Source organism: Oncorhynchus clarkii, chromosome 24 (genome assembly GCF_045791955.1).
Source record: "Oncorhynchus clarkii lewisi isolate Uvic-CL-2024 chromosome 24, UVic_Ocla_1.0, whole genome shotgun sequence".
NCBI classification, from domain to species: Eukaryota; Metazoa; Chordata; class Actinopteri; order Salmoniformes; family Salmonidae; genus Oncorhynchus; species Oncorhynchus clarkii.
The window spans coordinates 3,607,229-3,630,433 of NC_092170.1; the positions used below are offsets into that span (position 1 = coordinate 3,607,229).

General features: G+C 42.0%; 1 protein-coding gene across 1 annotated transcript in view; it reads left to right on the plus strand.

Moving 5' to 3' along the window:
- Positions 1–23,205, plus strand: part of LOC139382352 (glutamate receptor ionotropic, kainate 4-like) — a 233,458-nt gene that overhangs the window by 102,976 nt on the left and 107,277 nt on the right. The window contains exon 5 of the mRNA XM_071126326.1: positions 7,405–7,583. Coding sequence (XP_070982427.1) covers positions 7,405–7,583 — 179 coding nt within the window. The remainder of the gene's footprint in view (positions 1–7,404; positions 7,584–23,205) is intronic.

A 23,205-nucleotide genomic window follows, 5' to 3' on the forward strand; every position in this document is an offset into this window, starting at 1 on the left:
GGATGGGGAGTGTTGCTGCACAGCTATTTTCAGGTCTTTCCAGAGACGTTCGATCGGGTTCAAGTCCGAGCTCTGGCTCGACCACTCAAGGACATTCAGAGACTTGTCCCGAAATCCACTCCTGCATTGTCTTGGCTGTGTGCTTAGGGTCGTCAACTTGTTAGAAGGTGAACCTTCGCCCCAGTCTGTTGCTCAAAAATATTGTGGAGTATAAATATAAACAGTACCAGCACCCAAAATGAGTTCCGGAATCTGTTTCAGTCCAAGTCAAGCGCTGATAAGAAGTAATCGGGTGGGTAGGCATATTTTATGAGGTTTCCACTGGATCAGAGAATTACATTTTCCCTTTCACTCTGAGTGGTTATCAAAAGGGAGAGAGCTGGAAAGATTTCTCAAATGTTGTAAAAACAGACTGTTTGAGGTGGGTGAAAAAACGTACTTTGAGAAGCTGCGCTGCTCATTAGGGATGGTGCATTAAGCCAATCAGAATTACTATCAGATCCCCATATGGTCACATTTATACGCTCACATTTGCACGCAGGCCAGGTAGCTTATAGGCCTGTATACGTCTATGCGTAATCAGGTGCGCGTCCCCAACATTGACAGGAGCACTACAAATAAAAGACGATGACTAAATTGAATTGACAAAACTCCTAAATGTAATGATGTAAACTAAAACGTGTTTCTCACAAGTATAGCATAGGTTGTGCGCTCTGCAAACAATGTGTCCACTCCAACAATGAGAACGGTAAGACTGGAATAATAATACATTGAATGCATTAAACAGAAATTATCATAACCAAACAAAGATTAGACATTTTAGGAATTAACGGTAACTATACTACTCGTGATATATGTAATGGGGAATTGAAATAAGCTACACTAACAATCAAATGCAAACAATTCACACGATGAGGTAATGAAAAATGCATGTGCACAATTGGTGGGAGAGAGGGCTGCTTTGCGCTGCATGGTCAATCCGATGTCTGCATTGGCCATTGTGCATTGTGTTTATACAGGAGGTACCACCCCCACCTACCGTCAATCAGAATCATCCTTCAGTGGATACACCCACACTCAAGCCTATGTATAACCCAAATGCATTTACTCTTGCATAATTCTTCCCCCCACAATGAGTCATCTGGCAAAATGCAGGCAAATTACTTATTACCTATGTGCTTTTCACATAGGCCATTAATGCATCTTTCTCTTTTATTCCAGTGAGACAATAAGTATGGAAGATTAAATCCCAGTCTGTTTCCTCCCTTCTCCGTACAGGAATCAGTAATTACTAGTGCCCGTACAAAGTCACATTGATGTCATCTGCTACAGGCCAACTTTCACCTTAATCAGCTTAGGGCTTTGAAGTGTGGCGACTGGATTTCTGCTCTCGATTAGAACCGAGGTGCTCTCAGCTGGCACAAGCCCCCCAACCCACTCTCTCCCCACCCCCACCCCCACCCCTCATTCAACTCTCCCAACCAACTTCAGAAAAGAATGGTTGACGTTTGTGCTCATCCAAGCCAGTTTGTTTCTCGGGTAACACCTCAGTCTGAGATAACAAGGAAGAAAAGAGGGAAGAAGGAAAATTAAACGCCCACCAAAGGCTAAAGACATTAGTGACTCAGAACTGCATGGACTTTGATTCTTGACAATGACTGCCAGTGTCAAAACTAGATAATTAGTTGTTATTTTCCACTGGGTGTTTAAGCGTGCTCCTTTCAATCTGTCGTTCATTTGAGAGCTCATCAAACGATGTTGGTAATTAGCCCAAAGACACATGACAGTTCCGTGCCTCGCAAGAGTGAAATGCTGTGAATTATCGACATACCCATGAAGGGCGGCGATCTCACCATCTACAAGCTGTGTGAGAAAGAAACCTCAAACTTTATTATGGCGGTTTCCTTTTTGTATGTCTCTGTCTGAGCTCCTGTCTGTGTCCGTGTGGGCTAAGGGGGAATCGATAAGGCATGGGGAGCATGGCCCTTCCCTTCCTCGTCAATGACAAGGATGCTAGTCACTTTAGCTGATTGAATCTAACCTTACTACTGGAATTGCACGTGGGGAGCGGAGGCAGAGTGATTGCTCTGCCATGTGACCCTTCTGCAGCGCCACTGTAAAATACCCGTGATGGCTTGGGCTCTGCAATGTGCTGTTGTAGCAATAGCCACGGTACCGTTTGCTGGCTGGCAGAGGCCCCAAGACGGTCGACGCTGGGCTCATTAATCACCGCGGCCGGTGACAGCCTAATAGAGCGTGGCCGAGCCATGAATATTTCCCAGCCTGACCCTGGCTTCCTGAGAGAGAGAGCGAGAGAGACAGAGAGAGAGGCCCACCCAAAGGCACAGGTAGCGCAAAGAAGGAAACCCATTGATCTAGCTAACCTGCCTACCGCTATCGATGGCCATGTGGTTGTGTGTGGATTCACCGCACTCATGGAGTAGTACAGTTGGACATAGAGAGCCTAGCCGCAGGGGTGGAGGAGGACTGTGTGGGAAAGTGGAGCACTTTGTTAACAGGGAGATTTGTGCATGGGAGGTCAGCTGGCGAGTAGCAGGAGGGTGGGAGGGGACCGATCACCCACACTCTACTTCTTGGGGAGGGGAGGGCATCCTGGTCAACAATACAGCTTATGTTATGAATCCGCTATCACCTAACGTAGCATTTTATCCTTCTGAATTGAATGAGCTGGAAGAAAAGCAAATAGTAGTACCTTTTGAATGTTAAAAACACCTGAATTGACTTCTCTGATGACTTGTACCTCAGCAACCAGCTCATGATGTTTTTTTTTATTGAGAGAAGACTCATCAACAGGTTTTAAAGGCACACAACTGTCATGGTAGACGTTTGTGTCTCCTTGGAGCGGAACAATTATATGATATGTTTGCTCAACGATACGACTCGCTGCTCTGAAAATGTCATGAGTAACCTGTAATTAAAGTTGATCAAGAATGTCTCTGTCTCCAGAGAGAGCTGGATCAATACACTCTTTGGGAAGACAGACCGGTTAACTGGGGTGATGAAATGATTTAGCTGTCTTTTTGTTGTTTGTTGTCCGGGGATCAAGCTGAGCAATCCTCCCGACGTGATGACATTCAAAGAAAGTTTCAATACGAATTATGATATATTTACAGCTCCAGTAACAGCAGACGTCAGCCCACCGTAAATGTCCCCATCAGAAGAAATAGTTTGCTGTGCTGTCAGTTCTGTTGCACTTCCTCCCTACTGAAAGAGAGCAGTGAGTGAGGAAACTGTGGAGAAAAGATGGCTCCACCAAATGCTCTTAAACAGAGGGATGAGAGTGAGCTTCCTCCATTGGCTCTCCCTGGTTTTTCTTCTATTTTTCCCCTTCCTTTTCCCTGCCCAAAGACATTAATTTGATGCAATACGCAGCGTAATGGGATTTTGATGTGTGGTTCTGGAGGGGGGGGGGGTTCTTCTCTTTATCTTTTTTCTCTCTTTGGTGTCTAATGAGAACAAAGCAGAGGAGAGCCCTGGTCGGCTGTCTGCTCGTCTACCAGGATGAAAGATGGAAGAAAGTTCCCTTTCAACGGGGAATGATGAGAAAGGATCACTCAGACCCACAACATCCCAAACTCCCCGTCCTTGTCCATTAACAAGCGCTACTGACACGCTGAACTGTTTATATAAGAGAGAGTGATAGACTATCGACTTTTTGACCTGTGTGGTTATATTCAGGTTAGGATAAGTTCATGTACTGACACGCTACGAATGCCTAGACATTAGCGCATGTCCTATCCCAAGCACTCTAGTTAACGAATGCTGCTGGCCTGGAGGGAAAACTACATTGAAGCAATTTAACTCTCTTCCATCCGCCCGTCAATTGATTGTATCACCCGATTTATCATATTCATTTAGGTTCGGCCTGTTTAAAAAGTAGATCCATCTTGTCCTGTGGAATGCCATGAAATTCTGCAGACTGCACCCATTTGGTTGTACAGTACAGGGTTCCCAGACCGCAGGAGTCCAGCAGCCCAGTTCAACAGACTAGGATGCAGCCAGTTGGGAGCTGTGACACTGGCATGAACCTGTCATTGGTCCTGGCTGAGCAGTGTATTTGCATAGAGGCACTGAGTGCAGGAAGGTAGATGAGAGTCGGGGCTTTGTGAGAGCCCAGTGAAATGTGACGACCTGTGAAAGGGGGAAATGACTGGCTGCCCAGACTGAGTGGCAGGCCCTGCCTTTATCTGTCTGCCTGAGAGGCAGCGTCAGGCAGAGCTACAGTATGTGTGGCCCGTGTTAATGAGGCACACCACATGGCAATATCACACACCGACCGCTGCAGGCAGCAGCAGCACAGCCCCCACAAAGAAAACAGACTTCACACGTCTCTAACCTTCCAGGGTCTTCCTTTATTCCACGGCTAACCGAGAAACAGTGCCTCCCCGTTTTAGCATAATGATGTTCTAGCATGGGTTCAACAGCCTGAAACGTGGAAGCGACATGGCTGCCAGAATAGGTGCAACATAGGTCAGGGCCACAAAAGAGATTGTGAAATGAAAATGTACACGCCCACATTTTATTCCCGTTGCTTTGAATCGTGCACAGCCTGAACACTAAACGGGTCTCTCCTGAGATTGCCTCTCCACTGGCTGAATGAAAAGGGAACGATAGGAGGGGCAACTCCTGCTGTGGACACTGAGCAGCGAAGTGTGCGGTCTAGGGTAATGTACGAAATGTGAAATTGGCATGTGATGCCATGCAAACAGGCAATGGAGATTGAGCAGGTTTTTAAGCCTCATCACAGTTATGCTGAGTAACTCAACAGGTAACAGAGCTGATAGTCTCAGAGCAGACAGGCGTCATTGCTGATGATTTGCGTTTCTAGACAAACCGTTTAAGGCATTAGGATTCAATGAGTAGGGACACATAGTGCTTTAAGAACAGCTGCTGCTGCATGTAACCAAAAGAAGAAAACATTGATTATATGTAAATGTTTTTTTTTACTATAATCAATGCTGGTCTCAGTTGTAATGTAATATATTGTATGTCTTGACTCCCATTTTTTTTTTTTTTTTATTTTACCTTTATTTAACCAGGCAAGTCAGTTAAGAACAAATTCTTATTTTCAATGACGGCCTGGGAACAGTGGGTTAACTGCCTGTTCAGGGGCAGAACGACAGATTTGTACCTTGTCAAGTTCCGGTTACTAGTCCAACGCTCTAACCACTAGGCTACCCTGCCGCCCCATGAATGCATAGTTTCAGTCAAGTGCCACTGGAAACATACAGTTGAAGTCGGACGTTTACATACACATAGGTTGGAGTCATTAAAACTCGTTTTTCAACCACTCCACAAATGTCTTGTTAGCAAACTATCGTTTTGACAAAGTGGTTAGGACATCTACTTTGTGCATGACACAAGTCATTTTTCCAACAATTGTTTCCAGACAGATTATTTCACGTATAATTCACTGCATCACAATTCCAGTGGGTCAGAAGTTTACATACACTAAGTTGACTGTGCCTTTAAACAGCTTGGAAAATTCCTGAAAATTATGTCATGCCTTTAGAAGCTTCTGATAGGCTAATTGACATAATTTGAGTCAATTGGAGGTGTACCTGTGGATGTATTTCAAGCCCTACCTTCAAACGCAGACATCATGGGAAAATCTAAAGAAATCAGCCAAGACCTCAGAAAAAGAATTGTAGACCTCCACAAGTCTGGTTCATCCTTGGGAGCAATTTCCAAACACCTGAAGGTACTGCGTTCATCTGTACAAACAATAGTACACAAGAATAAACACCATGGGACCACGCGGCCGTCATACCGCTCAGGAAGGAGATGCATTCTGTCTCCTAGAGATAAACTATACTTTGGTGTGAAAAGTGCAAATCAATCCCAGAACAACAGCAAAGGACCTTGTGAAGATGCTGGAGGAAACAGGTACAAAAGTATCTATATCCACAGTAAAACGAGTCCTATCTCGACATAACCTGAAAAGCCGCTCAGCAAGGAAGAAGCTGCTGCTCCAAAACCGCCATAAAAAAGCCAGACTACGGTTTGCAACTGCACATGGGGACAAAGATCATACTTTTTGGGGAAATGTCCTCTGGTCTGATGAAACAAAATAGACCTGTTTGGCCATAATGACCATCATGTTTGGAGGAGACCAAAGCCGAAGAACACCATCCCATCCATGAAGCACGGGGGTGAAAGCATCATGTTGTGGGGGTGCTTTGCTGCAGGAGGGACTGGTGCACTTCACAAAATAGATGGCATCGTGAGGAAGGAAAATTATGTGGATATATTGAAGCAACATCTCAAGACATCATTCAAGAAGTTAAAGCTTGGTCACAAATGTGTCTTCCAAATGGACAATGAACCCAAGCATACTTCCAAAGTTGTGGCAAAATGTCTTAAGGACAACAAGGTCAAGGTATTGGAGTGGCCATCACAAAGCCCTGACCTCATCCTATAGAACATTTGTGGGTAGAACTGAAAAAGCGTGTGCGAGCAAGGAGGCCTACTAACCTTACACCAGCTCTGTCAGGAGGAATGTGCCAAAGTTCAACCAACTTATTGTGAGAAGCTTGTGGAAGGCTACCTGAAAGGTTTGACCCAAGTTAAACCATTTAAAGGCTTTGCTACCAAATTCTAATTGAGTGTATGTAAACTTCTGACCCACTGGGAATGTGATGAAAGAAATAAAATCTATTATTCGGAGTTCACATTCTTAAAATAAAATGGTAATCCTAACTAAGACAGGGAATTTTTACTAAGATTAAATGTCAGGAATTGTGAAAAACTGAGTTTAAATGTATTTGGCTAAGGTGTATGTAAACTTACGACTTCAACTGTATAACATAACTAAAAGCGAAAAAACCATCAGCGAAGGGATGATATCAAAAATGAATTTTTCAGCTATGATTAAGGCTTTGTATCCATTGTATTGTAATTGTATTACAAGTTTCAATAAAGTGCCACTGGAAACATACTCATTACCTCACTTATAATGAACTAATATCCAATCTCTAATGCGGTCCTGGGAACTAAATGCTGGAGGTGGTGTTTAAGAATAGCACCTAGCAATTCATTTCTTTACAATTAGACGTTATTACAGGTCATCATATAAATTATTTTAGGTGTTAAGGATTTTAATGACCGTGTTATTGACAAACAAGGCATAAAAATGTACTTTTTGTTTATCGAGCGAAAAAAGCACATTGTCATGTCTCGTCAGAGACAGGTTGAAAATATTCATTTTTATTTTCATGAATATGGTGTTTCTCACACAAAATAATGTCTTTGTATTTTTAACTCATTCAATTGAGTGCTAGTTCTCAGAAATGTGACTTTAATACCCAGAAATTCATTACCTTTAGGAGATTAACTGTCTACCTGCTCATAATAATATCACTGTCTTCGTCCCTGTCCCCACAGGCTTATTAAATCTGGAGAGACTGTTACGCCAGTTCCTCATCTCCAAGGAGACACTATCGGTTCGCATGCTGGATGACAGCCAGGATCCCACACCCCTTCTCAAGGAGATCCGCGATGATAAGACTGCCACAATCATTGTGGATGCTAACGCAACAATGTCCCACATAATTTTGGAAAGGGTGAGTCTGTCTGTCACAGTGAGCTCTTTCCCGATGTTCTTAGACATCTCAGCAGTAGCGGATGATGCAATTCTTTTTTCTCACGATCTATATGTCAATGCCAAGATAAAGTTCAGCATCAAGGTTGATATTGAAAATAATTGAACAAGCTACAAGCTGAATCACTTGCTAGTGAATGAGTGTTGGACTGAATGAATGTTAACTTGAAACATCCAATACCGAGAGACCGACCGATCTGTTCTCCTGTACATAGACTTACTACCATGAATAAACCATGGCATATCTGTAACGCCATATTTGGAGACTTGAGTGGTGTGCAAATGCAACTAGAGGAGGTTGTTGAGTGCCCTTGGGCTTAGCACTTAAACCGCTAGAGTACAGTAGAGATGAGAAATGAAAACCAATGCTAGAAATGAGAAATGAAAACCAATGCAATTAGCTTTCTAAGAAAAAGGTCTAGTCAGACAGTGCATTTTACTTCAAGTGACAGACGTGAGATGTAAATCATGTTCTGTTCTGCACTCGTTCATTAACAACGGAGATGTACATTCATCTGATTAGTTTTTGTAAGACTAGAACGACTACGGAAAGGGTCAGCGGCGCATTCTTAATATGTGTAAATTGTTCATATTTATAACAAATATAATCCGAAACATCAGAAACTCTCATTAATATTGCTCGAGTATAAAAGAGAATAGACGTGACCTCGGTTTATTACGATTTTTATTTTCCCTTTTTGACAATTTACAGACATCTGTTGGTAGCAACGGCTTTCTTTGTTGATAAAATAACCTATAATTCAATCATGGAATGATGAACTCTTTTTGAGCTATTTATTCTTTCTATTGAAGGCATCTATCACTCATGAAGTTATATATTGTGTGCTTATAAAGAAAATAGTCATTTGGTGGGTGCTTATATTTGTTCTATTATTTATGTGGTTTTTTTGCGTATCCACTATCTCCCCGAGACACAGCCAGGGTCTGCCATTATCAACAGCACGTCGATAGATTTTTCATAATGTCAGCTCAGGGATTAGAAGTTGCAACCTTTCAGTTACTGGTCCAATGCTCTAAGCATTAGACTACCTGTTGCCCTGTAAAATTGCCAGCTCAATGTCAATGATTGAACCCGGGGCCTCATACATGCAAAGCATGCGCTCTACCACTAAGCTACATCCTCTCAGCTGTGAAGAGCTCGTCTGACACACGTAATATAATAACATCTAATTGGACGTTCATATCAGATATGACTATTCGTCACAGTAAACTGTCAATATGACCTTTGGCCGTTTCCACTAATAGAACCATACCTGAAGTGAACAGAGAAGTTAGCAATTAAAGCAACAAAATAGAACACTCTGTAGCTTGGCAGAGTTCTTCCCGACACCGACATGAACTTTACGTGATAGGACAAGACTCCTGCTATCCCTTCTAAAGAGCTATGATTAGATCTAAAGGTGACAAACACAGGTGAAGGGCAGCTTGCAGCATATGGCTGTGTCGTAATTATAACATAGAGATTGGATGCATGGCTGCGGTGAAGGAGACAATGACTAAAGCAAAATGGAGAGAGAGAGAGAGAGAGACGGACAAAAGAGACAGCAAGACAGAGAGAGAGATAGCATTGGCTAAGGGTGCATGATAGGGTTGAATATTTTCCCTGTGTTTTACAAATGTTCCATCCAGAGAAAAAAACAACTTTTCTCCCGGGTAACTCTGTATTTTGCCCCAAAACCGGAAGTGTCGTTCAAAAACATACAGTGCCTTGCGAAAGTATTCGGCCCCCTTGAAATTTGCGACCTTTTGCCACATTTCAGGCTTCAAACGTAAATATATAAAACTGTATTTTTTTGTGAAGAATCAACAACAAGTGGGACACAATCATGAAGTGGAACGACATTTATTGGATATTTCAAACTTTTTTAACAAATCAAAAACTGAAAAATTGGGCGTGCAAAATTATTCAGCCCCTTTACTTTCAGTGCAGCAAACTCTCTCCAGAAGTTCAGTGAGGATCTCTGAATGATCCAATGTTGACCTAAATGACTAATGATGATAAATACAATCCACCTGTGTGTAATCAAGTCTCCGTATAAATGCACCTGCACTGTGATAGTCTCAGAGGTCCGTTAAAAGCGCAGAGAGCATCATGAAGAACAAGGAACACACCAGGCAGGTCCGAGATACTGCTGTGAAGAAGTTTACAGCCGGATTTGGATACAAAAAGATTTCCCAAGCTTTAAACAACCCAAGGAGCACTGTGCAAGCGATAATATTGAAATGGAAGGAGTATCAGACCACTGCAAATCTACCAAGACCTGGCCGTCCCTCTAAACTTTCAGCTCATACAAGGAGAAGACTGATCAGAGATGCAGCCAAGAGGCCCATGATCACTCTGGATGAACTGCAGAGATCTACAGCTGAGGTGGGAGACTCTGTCCATAGGACAACAATCAGTCGTATATTGCACAAATCTGGCCTTTATGGAAGAGTGGCAAGAAGAAAGCCATTTCTTAAAGATATCCATAAAAAGTGTTGTTTAAAGTTTGCCACAAGCCACCTGGGCGACACACCAAACATGTGGAAGAAGGTGCTCTGGTCAGATGAAACCAAAATTGAACTTTTTGGCAACAATGCAAAACGTTATGTTTGGCGTAAAAGCAACACAGCTGAACACACCATCCCCACTGTCAAACATGGTGGTGGCAGCATCATGGTTTGGGCCTGCTTTTCTTCAGCAGGGACAGGGAAGATGGTTAAAATTGATGGGAAGATGGATGGAGCCAAATACAGGACCATTCTGGAAGAAAACCTGATGGAGTCTGCAAAAGACCTGAGACTGGGATGGAGATTTGTCTTCCAACAAGACAATGATCCAAAACATAAAGCAAAATCTACAATGGAATGGTTCAAAAATAAACATATCCAGGTGTTAGAATGGCCAAGTCAAAGTCCAGACCTGAATCCGATCGAGAATCTGTCGAAAGAACTGAAAACTGCTGTTCACAAATGCTCTCCATCCAACCTCACTGAGCTCGAGCTGTTTTGCAAGGAGGAATGGGAAAAAATGTCAGTCTTTCGATGTGCAAAACTGATAGAGACATACCCCAAGCGACTTACAGCTGTAATCGCAGCAAAAGGTGGTGCTACAAAGTATTAACTTAAGGGGGCTGAATAATTTTGCACGGCCAATTTTTCAGTTTTTGATTTGTTAAAAAAGTTTGAAATATCCAATAAATGTCGTTCCACTTCATGATTGTGTCCCACTTGTTGTTGATTCTTCACAAAAAAATACAGTTTTATATCTTTATGTTTGAAGCCTGAAATGTGGCAAAAGGTCGCAAAGTTCAAGGGGGCCGAATACTTTCGCAAGGCACTGTATAAAGCATGTACAGGAAATAGCCTATGTCTGGATTTGATTCGAATTTTGTTAGAAAATTCAAGCCTGACATTTTATGTTCCCCAGCCTAAAAAAGCCAAAATGATTGTGTCGTTATCCAATACATATATGACATAAAGGATACTACATTTTTAAGCACGATAGAAAAACATAAAGGCCCATAGATGCCGCTAGCTACAGTTGAAGTCGGAAGTTTACATACAGTTAGGTTGTAGTCATTAAAACTCTTTTTTCAACCACTCCACAAATTTCTTGTTAACAAACTATAGTTTTGGCACGTCGGTTAGGACATCTACTTTGTGCATGACACAAGTCATTTTTCCAACAATTGTTTGCAGACAGATTATTTCACTTATAATTCACTGTATCACAATTCCAGTGGGTCACAAGTGTAGATACACTAAGTTGACTGTGCCTTTAAACAGCTTGGAAAATTCCACAAAATGATGTCATGGCTTTAGAAGGTTCTGATGGGCTAATTGACATCAATTGGTGGTGTATCGGTGGATGTATTTCAAGGCCTACCTTCAAACTCAGTGCCTCTTTGCTTGACATCATGGGAAAATCTAAAGAAATCAGCCAAGTCTGGTTCATCCTTGGGAGCAATTTCCAAACGCCTGAAGGTACCACATTCATCTGTTCAAACAATAGTACGCAAGAATAAACACCATGAGACCACGCAGCCATCATACCCGCTCAGGAAGGAGATGCGTTCTGTCTCCTAGATACACTTTGGTGTGAAAAGTGCAAATCAATCCCAGACCAACAACAAAGGACCTTGTGAAGATGCTGGAGGAAACAGGTACAAAAGTGTCTATATCCACAGTAAAACGAGTCCTATATCGACTGCTCCATTGTTATGTTTGGAGGAAAAAGGGGGATGCTTGCAAGCCGAAGAACACCATCCCATCCATGAAGCACGGGGGTGACAGCATCATGTTGTGGGGGTGCTTTGCTGCAGGAGGGACGAGTACACTTCACAAAATAAATGAAATCACGAGGCAGGAAAACTATGTGGATATATTGAAGCAACATCTCAAGACATCAGTCAGGAAGTTAAAGCTTGGTCGCAAAAGTTGTGGCAAACTGGCTTAAGGACAACAATGTCACGGTATTGGATTGGCCATCACAAAGCCCTGACCTCAATCCCATAGAAAATTTGTGGGCAGAACTGAAAAAGCGTGTGTGAGCAAGGAGGCCTACTAACCTGACTCAGTTACACCAGCTCTGTCAGGAGGAATGGGCCAAAATTCACCCAAATTATTGTGGGAAGCTTGTGGAAGGCTACCCGAAACATTTGACCCAAGTTAAACAATTGAAAGGCAATGCTACCTAATTCTAATTGAGTGTATGTAAACTTTTGACCAACTGGGAATGTGATGAAAGAAATAAAAGCTGAAATAAATCATTCTCTCTACTATTATTCTGACATTTCACATTCTTAAAATAAAGTGGTGATCCTAACTGACCTAAGACAGGGAATTTTTACTAGGATTTCTTGTCAGGAATTGTGAAAAACTGAGTTTCAATGGATTTGGCTAAGGTGTATGTAAACTTCTGACTTCAACTGTATATGCTGTCTTGAGTAAATAAATGACACAATCTCCAGTAGGCTAATCATTTTGAGTGTGAACTGTATTACTGTACTGTATTGCATTATACTTTATTATATGAACTGGTATTACGCACCTCGTTCAAAACATGATAAAGCTGAGGGAACATGCAATTCTGGTGCAGGATATGTTGGTGCAGCATACGCCAGCATAGGCTGGCAAATTAGATTTTAATTTTCAAATACAATAGGGCCTATTATATTATATTGTTACGTTACAGCCTTATTCTACAATGGATTAAATATTTTTTGTCCCAATCTAAACACAATACCCCATAATGACATTGCAAATACAGGCTTTTAGAAAATATTGCTAATTTATTACAAATAAAAAACAGAAATACCTTATTTACATAAGTCTTCAGACCCTTTGCTATGAGACTCGAACTTAAGTTCAGGTGCATCCTGTTTCCATTGATCATCCTTGAGATCTTTCTACAACTTCATTGGAATACACCTGTGGTGATTTCAATTGATTGGACATGATTTGGAAAGGCACACAACTGTCTATATATGGAAAGATTTCAGACCCCTTGACTTTTTCCACATTTTGTTACATTACAGCCTTATTCTAAAATGGATTAAATCGTTTTTTCCCCCTCATCAATCTACACACAATACCCCATAATGACAAAGCAAAAACTGGAGAGAGATGCTTGATGAAAACCTGCTCCAGAGCGCTCAGGACCTCAGACAGGAAGCACACAGCCAAGACAACGCAGGTAGTGGCTTTGGGACAAGTCTCTGAATTTCCTTGATTGGCCCAGCCAGTCCTCGGACTTAAACCTGATTGAACATCTGAGAAAAGACTTGAAAATAGCTGCGCAGCGACACTCCCCATCCAACCTGACAGCGCTTGAGAGGATCTGTGGAGAAGAATGGGAGAAACTCCCCAAATACAGGTGTGCCAAGCTTGTAGCGTCATACCCAAGAAGACTCAAGGCGGTAATTGCTGCCACAGGTGCTTCAACAAAGTACTGACTAAAGGGTCTACTTATACATTTGATATTTCAGTTTTTAATTTTTAATACACAAACCTGTTTTTGATTTGTCATTATGGGGAATTGTGTGTAGATTGATGAGAAAAACAAAATGTGGAAAAAGTCAAGGGGTCTGAACACTTTCCGAATGCATTGTATGCCTTTCATAATATTTTGCCTAATGTTATTAGCCTACCTCCTCTTTCTTTCTCTATTGTTGCCTCATTCATTCCTCAACAGTTAAATTAAATAAGTTCCGTTGTCCTTATCTTCCTCATTCTTAAAAAAAAAAAATTATCCCTTTTTTTGGTAGTTGGTAGTTAGTCTTGTCTCATCGCTGCAACTCCTGTATAAACTCGGGAGAGGCGAAGGTCGAGAGCCGTGCGTCCTCCGAAACATAACCCATCCAAGCCGCACTGGTTCTTGACACAATGCACTCTTAACCCGGAAGCCAGCCACATCAATGTGTTGGAGGAAACACGGTACACCTGATGACTGTGTCAGCGTGCATGCCCACCACAGGAGTCACTAGAGTGTGATGGGACAAGGACATCCCTGCCGGCCAAACCCTCCCCTAACCCGGATGACGCTGGGCCAATTGTGTGCTGCCCCATGGGTCTCCCGGTCATGGATGGCTGCGACAGAGCCTGGACTCAAACCAGGATTTCTAGTGGCACAGCTAGCACTGCGATGCAGTGCCTTAGACCACTGTGCCACTCGGGAGGCCCATCTTCATCATTCTAATGACATGCTTGAATAATATAGGACTAGATGCAGACGGCTTTCACTTCTCTTCACAAAGATTGAATGGTCATGGGTCTGAATAAATAACTGCTATAGACCACCGCCATCGTGCGTTCGCTCTTCTATCAAACGACCCGTTAGTTCTATTGTCTGCAAATGGTCTACTGGTATAAGAAATGCCAAAAATGCCAGCAAGCTATTCTAGTCTAGAGAGGCCAGCGGAGCACAGGTGCGTGCGAATTGCGCAAGATACAGAGGCTAGTTAGAAGCTTATTATTCATAACCCATCATTAATTAACTAAATATATGGCTAATACTGCATTGAATGTATTTCCCGAAAGAGGTAGGCTAGGACATCTGTATACAATGTACACATCTGTATACACATCGGCTTCCTATTTCGCAACAAAGCCTCCTTCACTCACGCCGCCAAACATACCCTCGTAAAACTGACTATTCTACCGATCCTTCGACTTTGGCGATGTAATTTACAAAATAGCCTCCAACACTCTACTCAGCAAACTGGATGCAGTCTATCACAGTGCCCTCCGTTTTGTCACCAAAGCCCCATATACCACCCACCACTGCGACCTGTATGCTCTCGTCGGCTGGCCCTCGCTACATATTCGTCGCCAGACCCACTGGCTCCAGGTCATCTATAAGTCTTTGCTAGGTAAAGCTCCGCCTTATCTCAGCTCACTGGTCACGATAACAACACCCACCCGTAGCACGCTCTCCAGCAGGTATATCTCACTGGTCATCCCCAAAGCCAACACCTCATTTGGCCGCCTTTCCTTCCAGTTCTCTGCTGCTATTGACTGGAACAAATTGCAAAAATAGCTGAAGTTGGAGACTTATATCTCCCTCACTAACTTTAAACATCAGCTATCCGAGCAGCAAACTGATCGATGCGGTTGTGCACAGCCCATCTGTAAATAGCCCATCCAATCTACCTACCTCATCCCCATATTGTTTTTATTTACTTTTTAGCACTTTTGCACACCAGTATTTCTACTTGCACATCATCCTCTGCACATCTATCACTCCAGTGTTCATTTGCTGAATTGTAATTACTTCACCACTATGGCCTATTTATTGCCTTACCTCCGTACGCCATTTGTACACACTGTATATAGACTTTTTTTTCTATTGTGTTATTGACTGTACGTTTGTTTATTCCATGTGTAACTCTGTATTGTTATTTATGTCGCACTGCTTTGCTTTATCTTGGCCAGGTCGCAGTTGTAAGTGACAACTGGCCTACCTGGTTAAATAAAGATGAAATAAAATTAAAATAAATCAATAAAATAAAAACGTGTCCAGTAGTATGTGGACACCTGCTTGTCGAACATCTCATTCCAAAATCATGGGCATTAATATGGAGTTGGTCCCTCCTTTACTGCTATAACAGCCTCCACTCTTCTGGGAAGGCTTTCCACTAGATGTTGGAACATTGCTGCGGGGACTTTCTTCCATTCAGCTACAAGAGCATTAGTGAGGTCGGGCACTGATGTTGGGCGATTAGGACTGGCTTGCAGTCGGTGTTCCAATTCATCCCAAAGACGTTCGATGGGGTTGAGGTCAGGGCTCTGTGCAGGCCAATCAAGATCTTCCACACACACCAGTCTCGACAAATCATTTCTGTGTGGACCTCGCTTTGTGGTGGCATTGTCATGCTGAAACAGGAATGGGCCTTCCGCAAACTGTTGCCACAAAGTTGGAAGCACAGAATTGTGAAGAATGTAATGTATGCTGTAGCGTTACAATTTCCCTTCACTGGAACTAAAGGGCCTAGACCGAAGCAATGAAAAAACAGTCCCAGACCGTTATTCCTCCTCCACCAAACTTTACAGTTTGAACTATGCATTGGGTCAGGTAGTGTTCTCCTGCCATCCACCAAACTCAGATTAGTCCGTCGGACTGCCAGATGGTGAAGTGTGATTCATCACTCCAGAGAGTCCAATAGAGGCGAGTTTTGCACAAGTTTAGGCTTGTGTGCGGCTGCTCGGCCATGGAAACCCATTTCATGAAGCTCCCAACGAACAGTTATTGTGCTGACGTTGCTTCCAGAGGCAGTTTGCAACTCAGTTGTGAGTGTTGCGACCGAGGACAGACAATTTTAACGAGCTTCATCACTCGTCGGTCCCGTTCTGTGAGCTTGTGTCCTCCTACTTCGCGGCTGAGCCGTTGTAGCTCCTAGATGTTTCACATATAATTTAACAGTTCCATTTCACGTCATGCTGTTGATATAAATAATTTATTATAAAGGGAAAGGGAAATAGGGATACCCAGTCAGTTGTACAACTGAATACATTCAACTGAAATGTGTCTTTATAATTTACCGGTTTCTCGCAGTTATTTATCCCGGGAAAAGGGAGTGGTTTTGGGTGGTAAATCTCTGTAACCAGATTGCCATTCAACCCTAGTGCATGCCAGTGCCATAGCAGGACTGGCACTGGGAAAGCCAATCCCTCACAAAATCCTCTAAGAAGACAAGCAAAAATGTGCCTGTCTTCCCATCCGCATCACTCTGGACAAATGCCACGCCCACTAACTTTTTTTCACCACGATAAGTCTGGATTTGCTCCCTCCCAAGCTACTTCTCAAATGCAAACACATTCAAACCATTTTGATTAGTCCCAGAAACCGATGGGTTGGGCCAGACCGACCTACACGAATCACATCGTTTTGATGTCAGCTCAATTGACTTCTAGGACAACAGGTTCAGACTGATGTATGGCGTGATCAATAGAGCAGCTAAATTAAATTCAGGATGAGTCATCAGGCATAGCTAAAATCCCTGCTCCAATGAATATTTCTCTGCATATTTTTTCCTCACAGAAAATGCCTATCCCTCTAAAGCATTACTCTCTCCCTCACACACTCCCTCCCTCCCTGATTCGTTTTTATTTTTCACATTTCTGTATTCATCCAGTCAGTTCTTACTGTTTTATTTCTCTGCCCTTTTCCTCTTCAGTCTTAATCTTTCCCTCAATCAGAGATACTGATGGCCGTTGCCAGGCATCCTGTCGCCATGGCAACTCAGGGGCAGAGAGTAACACACAGGAGCTGGGATTTCTTTCTATATCTATGCCTCTGTCCTACGGTCGCTCCATACCTCTATTATCATTCCTCTGTCTTCTACTCCTCCTTTTCTGTGGTTTATGGCACGCAGCCCGCTCATGAGGAGAGGATGTTGGCTGAGAAAATTAATTATGTTTGCCAACATTTTATGCTACACTGAAGATTTAATTACATGGTAAACTGTAAGGACTTTGTATAAAAGAGTCTGCGCTATTGATGGGACCCAAATTACCCTCTCTTCACGCAGGACATTCTATCCTCTTTGTTTATGGATGTTTACATCTTTCGTTAGGATGCTGGTCAGCCAGAGGTCTACTTCTTACACTGAAGACAGTGGGATTTCTTTCAATACTCTCAAAAGTGTTAATTTAACACTGGATCAGTGGGACTCATACAGTGGGGGAAAAAAGTATTAAGTCAGCCACCAATTGTGCAAGTTCTCCCACTTAAAAAGATGAGAGAGGCCTGTAATTTTCATTATAGGTACACTTCAACTGTGACAGACAAAATGAGAAAAAAAATTCCAGAAATTCACATTGTAGGATTTTTTTATGAATGTATTTGCAAATTATGATGGAAAATAAGTTTTTGGTCACCTACGAACAAGTAAGATTTCTGGCTCTCACAGACCTGTAACTTCTTCTTTAAGAGGCTCCCCTGTCCTCCACTCGTTACTTTTATTAATGGCTCCTGTTTGAACTTGTTATCAGTATAAAAGACACCTGTCCACAACCTCAAACAGTCACACTCCAAACTCCCAAACTCCACTAATGCCAAGACCAAAGAGCTGTCAAAGGACTCCAGAAACAAAATGGTAGACCTACACCAGGCTGGGAAGACTGAGTCTGCAATAGGTAAGCAGCTTGGTTTGAAGAAATCAACTGTGGGAGCAATTATTAGGAAATGGAAGAAATACGAGACCACTGATAATCTCCCTCGATCTGGGGCTCCACGCAAGATCTCACCCTGTGGGGTCAAAATGATCACAAGAACGGTGAGCAAAAATCCCAGAACTACACGGGGGGACCTAGTGAATGACCTGCAGAGAGCTGGGACCAAAGTAACAAAGCCTACCATCAGTAACACGCTACGCCGCCAGGGACTCAAATCCTGCAGTGCCAGACGTGTCCCCCTGCTTAAGCCAGTACATGTCCAGGCCCGTCTGAAGTTTGCTAGAGAGCATTTGGATGATCCAGAAGAAGATTGGGAGAATGTCATATGGTCAGATGAAACCAAAATCTAACTTTTTGGTAAAAACTCAACTCGTCGTGTTTGGAGGACAAAGAATGCTGAGTTGCATCCAAAGAACACCATACCTACTGTGAAGCATGGGGGTGGAAACATTATGCTTTGAGGCTGTTTTTCTGCAAAGGGACCAGGACGACTGATCCGTGTAAAGGAAAGAATGAATGGGGCCATGTATCGTGAGATATTGAGTGAAAACCTCCTTCCATCAGCAAGGGCATTGAAGATGAAACGTGGCTGGGTCTTTCAGCATGACAATGATCCCAAACACACCGACCGGGCAACGAAGGAGTGGCTTCGTAAGAAGCATTTCAAGGTCCTTGAGTGGCCTAGCCAGTCTCCAGATCTCAACCCCATAGAAAATCTTTGGAGGGAGTTGAAAGTCCGTGTTGCCCAGCAACAGCCCCAAAACATCACTGCTCTAGAGGAGATCTGCATGGAGGAATGGGCCAAAATACCAGCAACAGTGTGTGAAAACCTTGTGAAGACTTACAGAAAACGTTTGACCTCTGTCATTGCCAACAAAGGGCATATAACAAAGTATTGAGAAACTTTTGTTATTGACCAAATACTTATTTTCCACCATAATTTTCAAATAAATTAATTAAAAATCCTACAATGTGATTTTCTGGATTTTTACAAATAATTTTGTCTGTCATAGTTGAATGTACCTATGATGAAAATTACAGGCCTCTCTCATCTTTTTAAGTGGGAGAACTTGCACAAAAAATATTTTTTTGCCCCACTGTATATGCTCTGTGAAAGTGTTACATTTAACACTCCAATCGTTAAATACACCGGTGTATTTGCTGTGTGTTCTGCAGCAGGGAGTTTGTGGTCAGAGGCTTCAGCATCACCATACGTAATCTTGAGATGAGGCATCAGCATCACTGAGTGTAATCTCGATATGTCAGCCCCCCATGTTGTCCTACTATACAAAGCTGCGGTCGGATTTGCTCAGATATTGTGCTCGGCATGGGTGTGCAACTTTCTTTTTTAACCCCGAGAAACAGTTAAAGGGCCTATAAGGACAACAGAAAGCTGAGGAAATTTGGCTCTGTGCCAGCCAAAGGAAACGCACGTTATTTTCATTCATTTATATTTGTAAACTTGGTGAAGTCACTGACCTGTACTACAAGTTTAAAGACATTTTAACTGTGATTAAAAAGCTGGTAAACCCTGCCGTCTGTTTTCCTATTGGCTATCTTCATTCTCAACACTTCAAGATGAGGAACAAAGTGCATTTTACAGTGCAGTGTCCACCTGTCTTTCTCCACTAAATTATGTCACCTGACAATCTGATACTATAAAACGGTTTAACAAATGTTAACAAACTAGCACGTAACGTATCATGTGATCGATTTCCTCTTATTAGCAGCTATTCAAATAATAATAACCATAGAATCAAAAGGTAATGACTCAGTATCATGGAAGTGATCACAGTGCCGTGAAAAAGAATTTGCCCCTTTCTAATTTTCTCGACTTTTGCATATTGTTGATACTAAATGTTATCAGCTCTTCAGCCAAAACCTGATATTCCATAAAGGGAACATGAAATAACAAATAACACAACAACTACATACTTATTTCATTTATTTAATTAACAAAGTTATTCAACACCCAATGAAAAAGTAATTGCCATTCTGGTTGTGCCAGATGCAAATACTTTTTCAGGACACTGTACCTTATCACACATCAAGACACAAAAAAACGTAATCCAGTCGCTTGACTACTTGACCTATAATAACCCCATGACCTGTAGATAGAATATCATTGTTTTCTTGTAAGAAAGAAGGATGTTTTTTTTTATCAGAGAACAGACCATACTATTCGGAGATCATTATTTTACAATGCTGTGACTGTCACTGTTATTGAAAACATCTCTATCTAGCCTCTGTTTCCTTAGAGACCAAGGCTTTATCTCATTCTGGGAAAATTACGCCCCTCTCACCTTGTTCTTGCTATCTTCAAAAGCTGGTCTTTGCGCATTATCTTTCCTGATTAACTGATTATAAACTGACCTTGTTTGTAGAACTGCTGGCTTTATTAAAGTGGGAAAGGAATGACTAAGCATATCATTTATTTGCATATGCGTGGCTTTCCCCAATCTACCTCTTTGAATCATATTGGTTTTTGCTGTAAGGCCTCTTTGGATAAATACATTTTCATGCCAGAAGAACCTGCAGCTCTTGGGAACTGGAGCCTGTGGCTATTTGTACCCCTGAGGTACAAGTAGAGAATCCAACAAGCTTGCATGGTCTCACATCAGAATTAGGTGTTCTTCCATGTTACTCAAACATACAATTTTGAAGTTGTTCCAAACGTCAATTTTCGATGTGTTCGGGTTAAGTTTAGGAATTAACTCCAAAATTCTTAAGGTTAGGCATTAACTCTGAATGACTAAGGTAAGGGTTAAGGTTTGGGATAGGCTTAAAACAGAAAATATCAAAAACAACTTTCTATTGCTGGATTCGAACATACAAACTATGGAATAAGAGATGCAAGACGCCCATCCACCGTTCTCAGACATGGATGGACGTCGAATACTGACTTGTATCACGGGTGAACTGGCTGAGAATCTCTTAGGGGAAATGTGTGTGGATGGTTGAACAAAGACCTACTGTAACTTCCATTGAATAAGATCCAGGAGTCAACAAGCCTTGTTGAACAGTTTTCCATTGATATACTGTAATCTATGAAATACAGTACCAGTCAAAAGTTTGGACACACCTACTCATTCAAGGGTTTTTCTTTATTTTTTACTATTTTCTACATTTTAAAATAATAGTGAAGACATCAAAACTATGAAATAACACATATGGAATCATGTAGTAAGTGTTACACTAATCAAAATATATTTTATATTTGAGATTCTTCAAAGTAAACACTCTAGCCTTGATGACTGCTTTGCACACTCTTGGCATTCTCTCAACTAGCTTCATGAGGAAGACACCTGGAATACATTTCAATTAACACGTGTGCCTTGTCAAAAGTTAATTTGTGGAACTTCTTTCAATCAGCTGTGTTGTGACAAGGTAGCGAAGGTAGCGGTGGTATACAGATAGTCTTAACAAATAGGGCTAAGTCCATATTATGGCAAGAACAGCTCAAATAAGCAAAGAGAAATGACAGTCAATCATTACTTTAAGACATGGACAGTGCGGAAAATGTCAAGAATTTTTAAAGTTTCTTCAAGTGCAGACGCAAAAACCATCAAGCGCTATGATGAAACTGGCTCTCATGAGGACCGCCACAGGAAAGGAAGACCCAGAGTTACCTCTGCTGCAGAGGATAAGTTCATTAGAGTTAACTGCACCTCAGATTGCATCCCAAATAAATGCTTCACACATTAACAGACACATCTCAACATCAACTGTTCAGAGGAGACGTGAATCGGGCCTTCATGGTCGAATTGCTGCAAGACACCACTACTAAAGGACACCAATAAGAAGACGAGACTTCCTTGGGCCAAGAAACACGAGCAATGGACATTAGACCGGTGGATATCTGTCCTTTGGTCTGATGAGTCCAAATTTGAGATTTTTGAAGACTATCATTTGTTTTTCAACAGGACAATGACCCAACACACCTCCAGGCTGTGTCAGGGCTATTTGACCAAGGAGGAGAGAGATGGAGTGCTGCATCAGATGACCTGGCCTCCACAATCACCCAACCTCGACCCAATTGAGATGGTTTGGGATGGTTTGGACCGCAGAGTGAAAGAAAAGCAGCCAACAAGTGCTCAGCATATGTGGGAACTCCTTCAAGATGTTTGGAAATTCCAGGTGAAGCTGATTGAAAGAATGCCAAGAGTGTGCAAAGCTGTCATCAAGGTGGCTACTTTGAGGAACCTACAATCTAAAATATTTCGATTTGTTTAACACTTTTTTTGTTGCTACATGATTCCATATGTGTTATTTCAGTTTGGATGTCTTCACTGTTATTCTACAATGTAGAAAATAGTGAAAATAAAGAAAAACCCTTGAATGTGTAGGTGTGTCCAAACTTTTGACTGGTACTGGATATCTCAGATGTAAGTCAGAATAGGCTGATTGTGAAAAAATCAAAAAATCAATCATCACAGTTCACATTGGTTGAAACAGTAAACAAATAGGGTGGAACAGTATACCAAAAGACACATGCTAAAAGAAACTGTAGAAAGTTCACCTTCACAACCAGTGCTTGCTGCTGAGGCTTGATTAAATCAAATCCTAATGTATTGAGCAGCATACTAAAATATCGTATTACTAATTGCTCCAAAGAGAGCCCGTCATTAGATAAGAATATGTCATGTCTTATCAAGATGTGGGTGGATTTGATCTTCCGCTGTGTAATCGAGCAGGAGACTGCAGAGAATGTCTGACCTTTCTCACTTTTCTCTCTCTCCCCAACCCCTTCTTTCTCTCTCCCATACAATGTGTTCGGAGAGTATTCAGACCCCTTCCCTTTTTCCACATTTTGTTACATTACAGCCTTATTCTAAAATTGATTAAATATTTTTTTTCCCTCATCAATCTACACACAATACCCCATAAGGTCAAAGTGAAAACAGGCT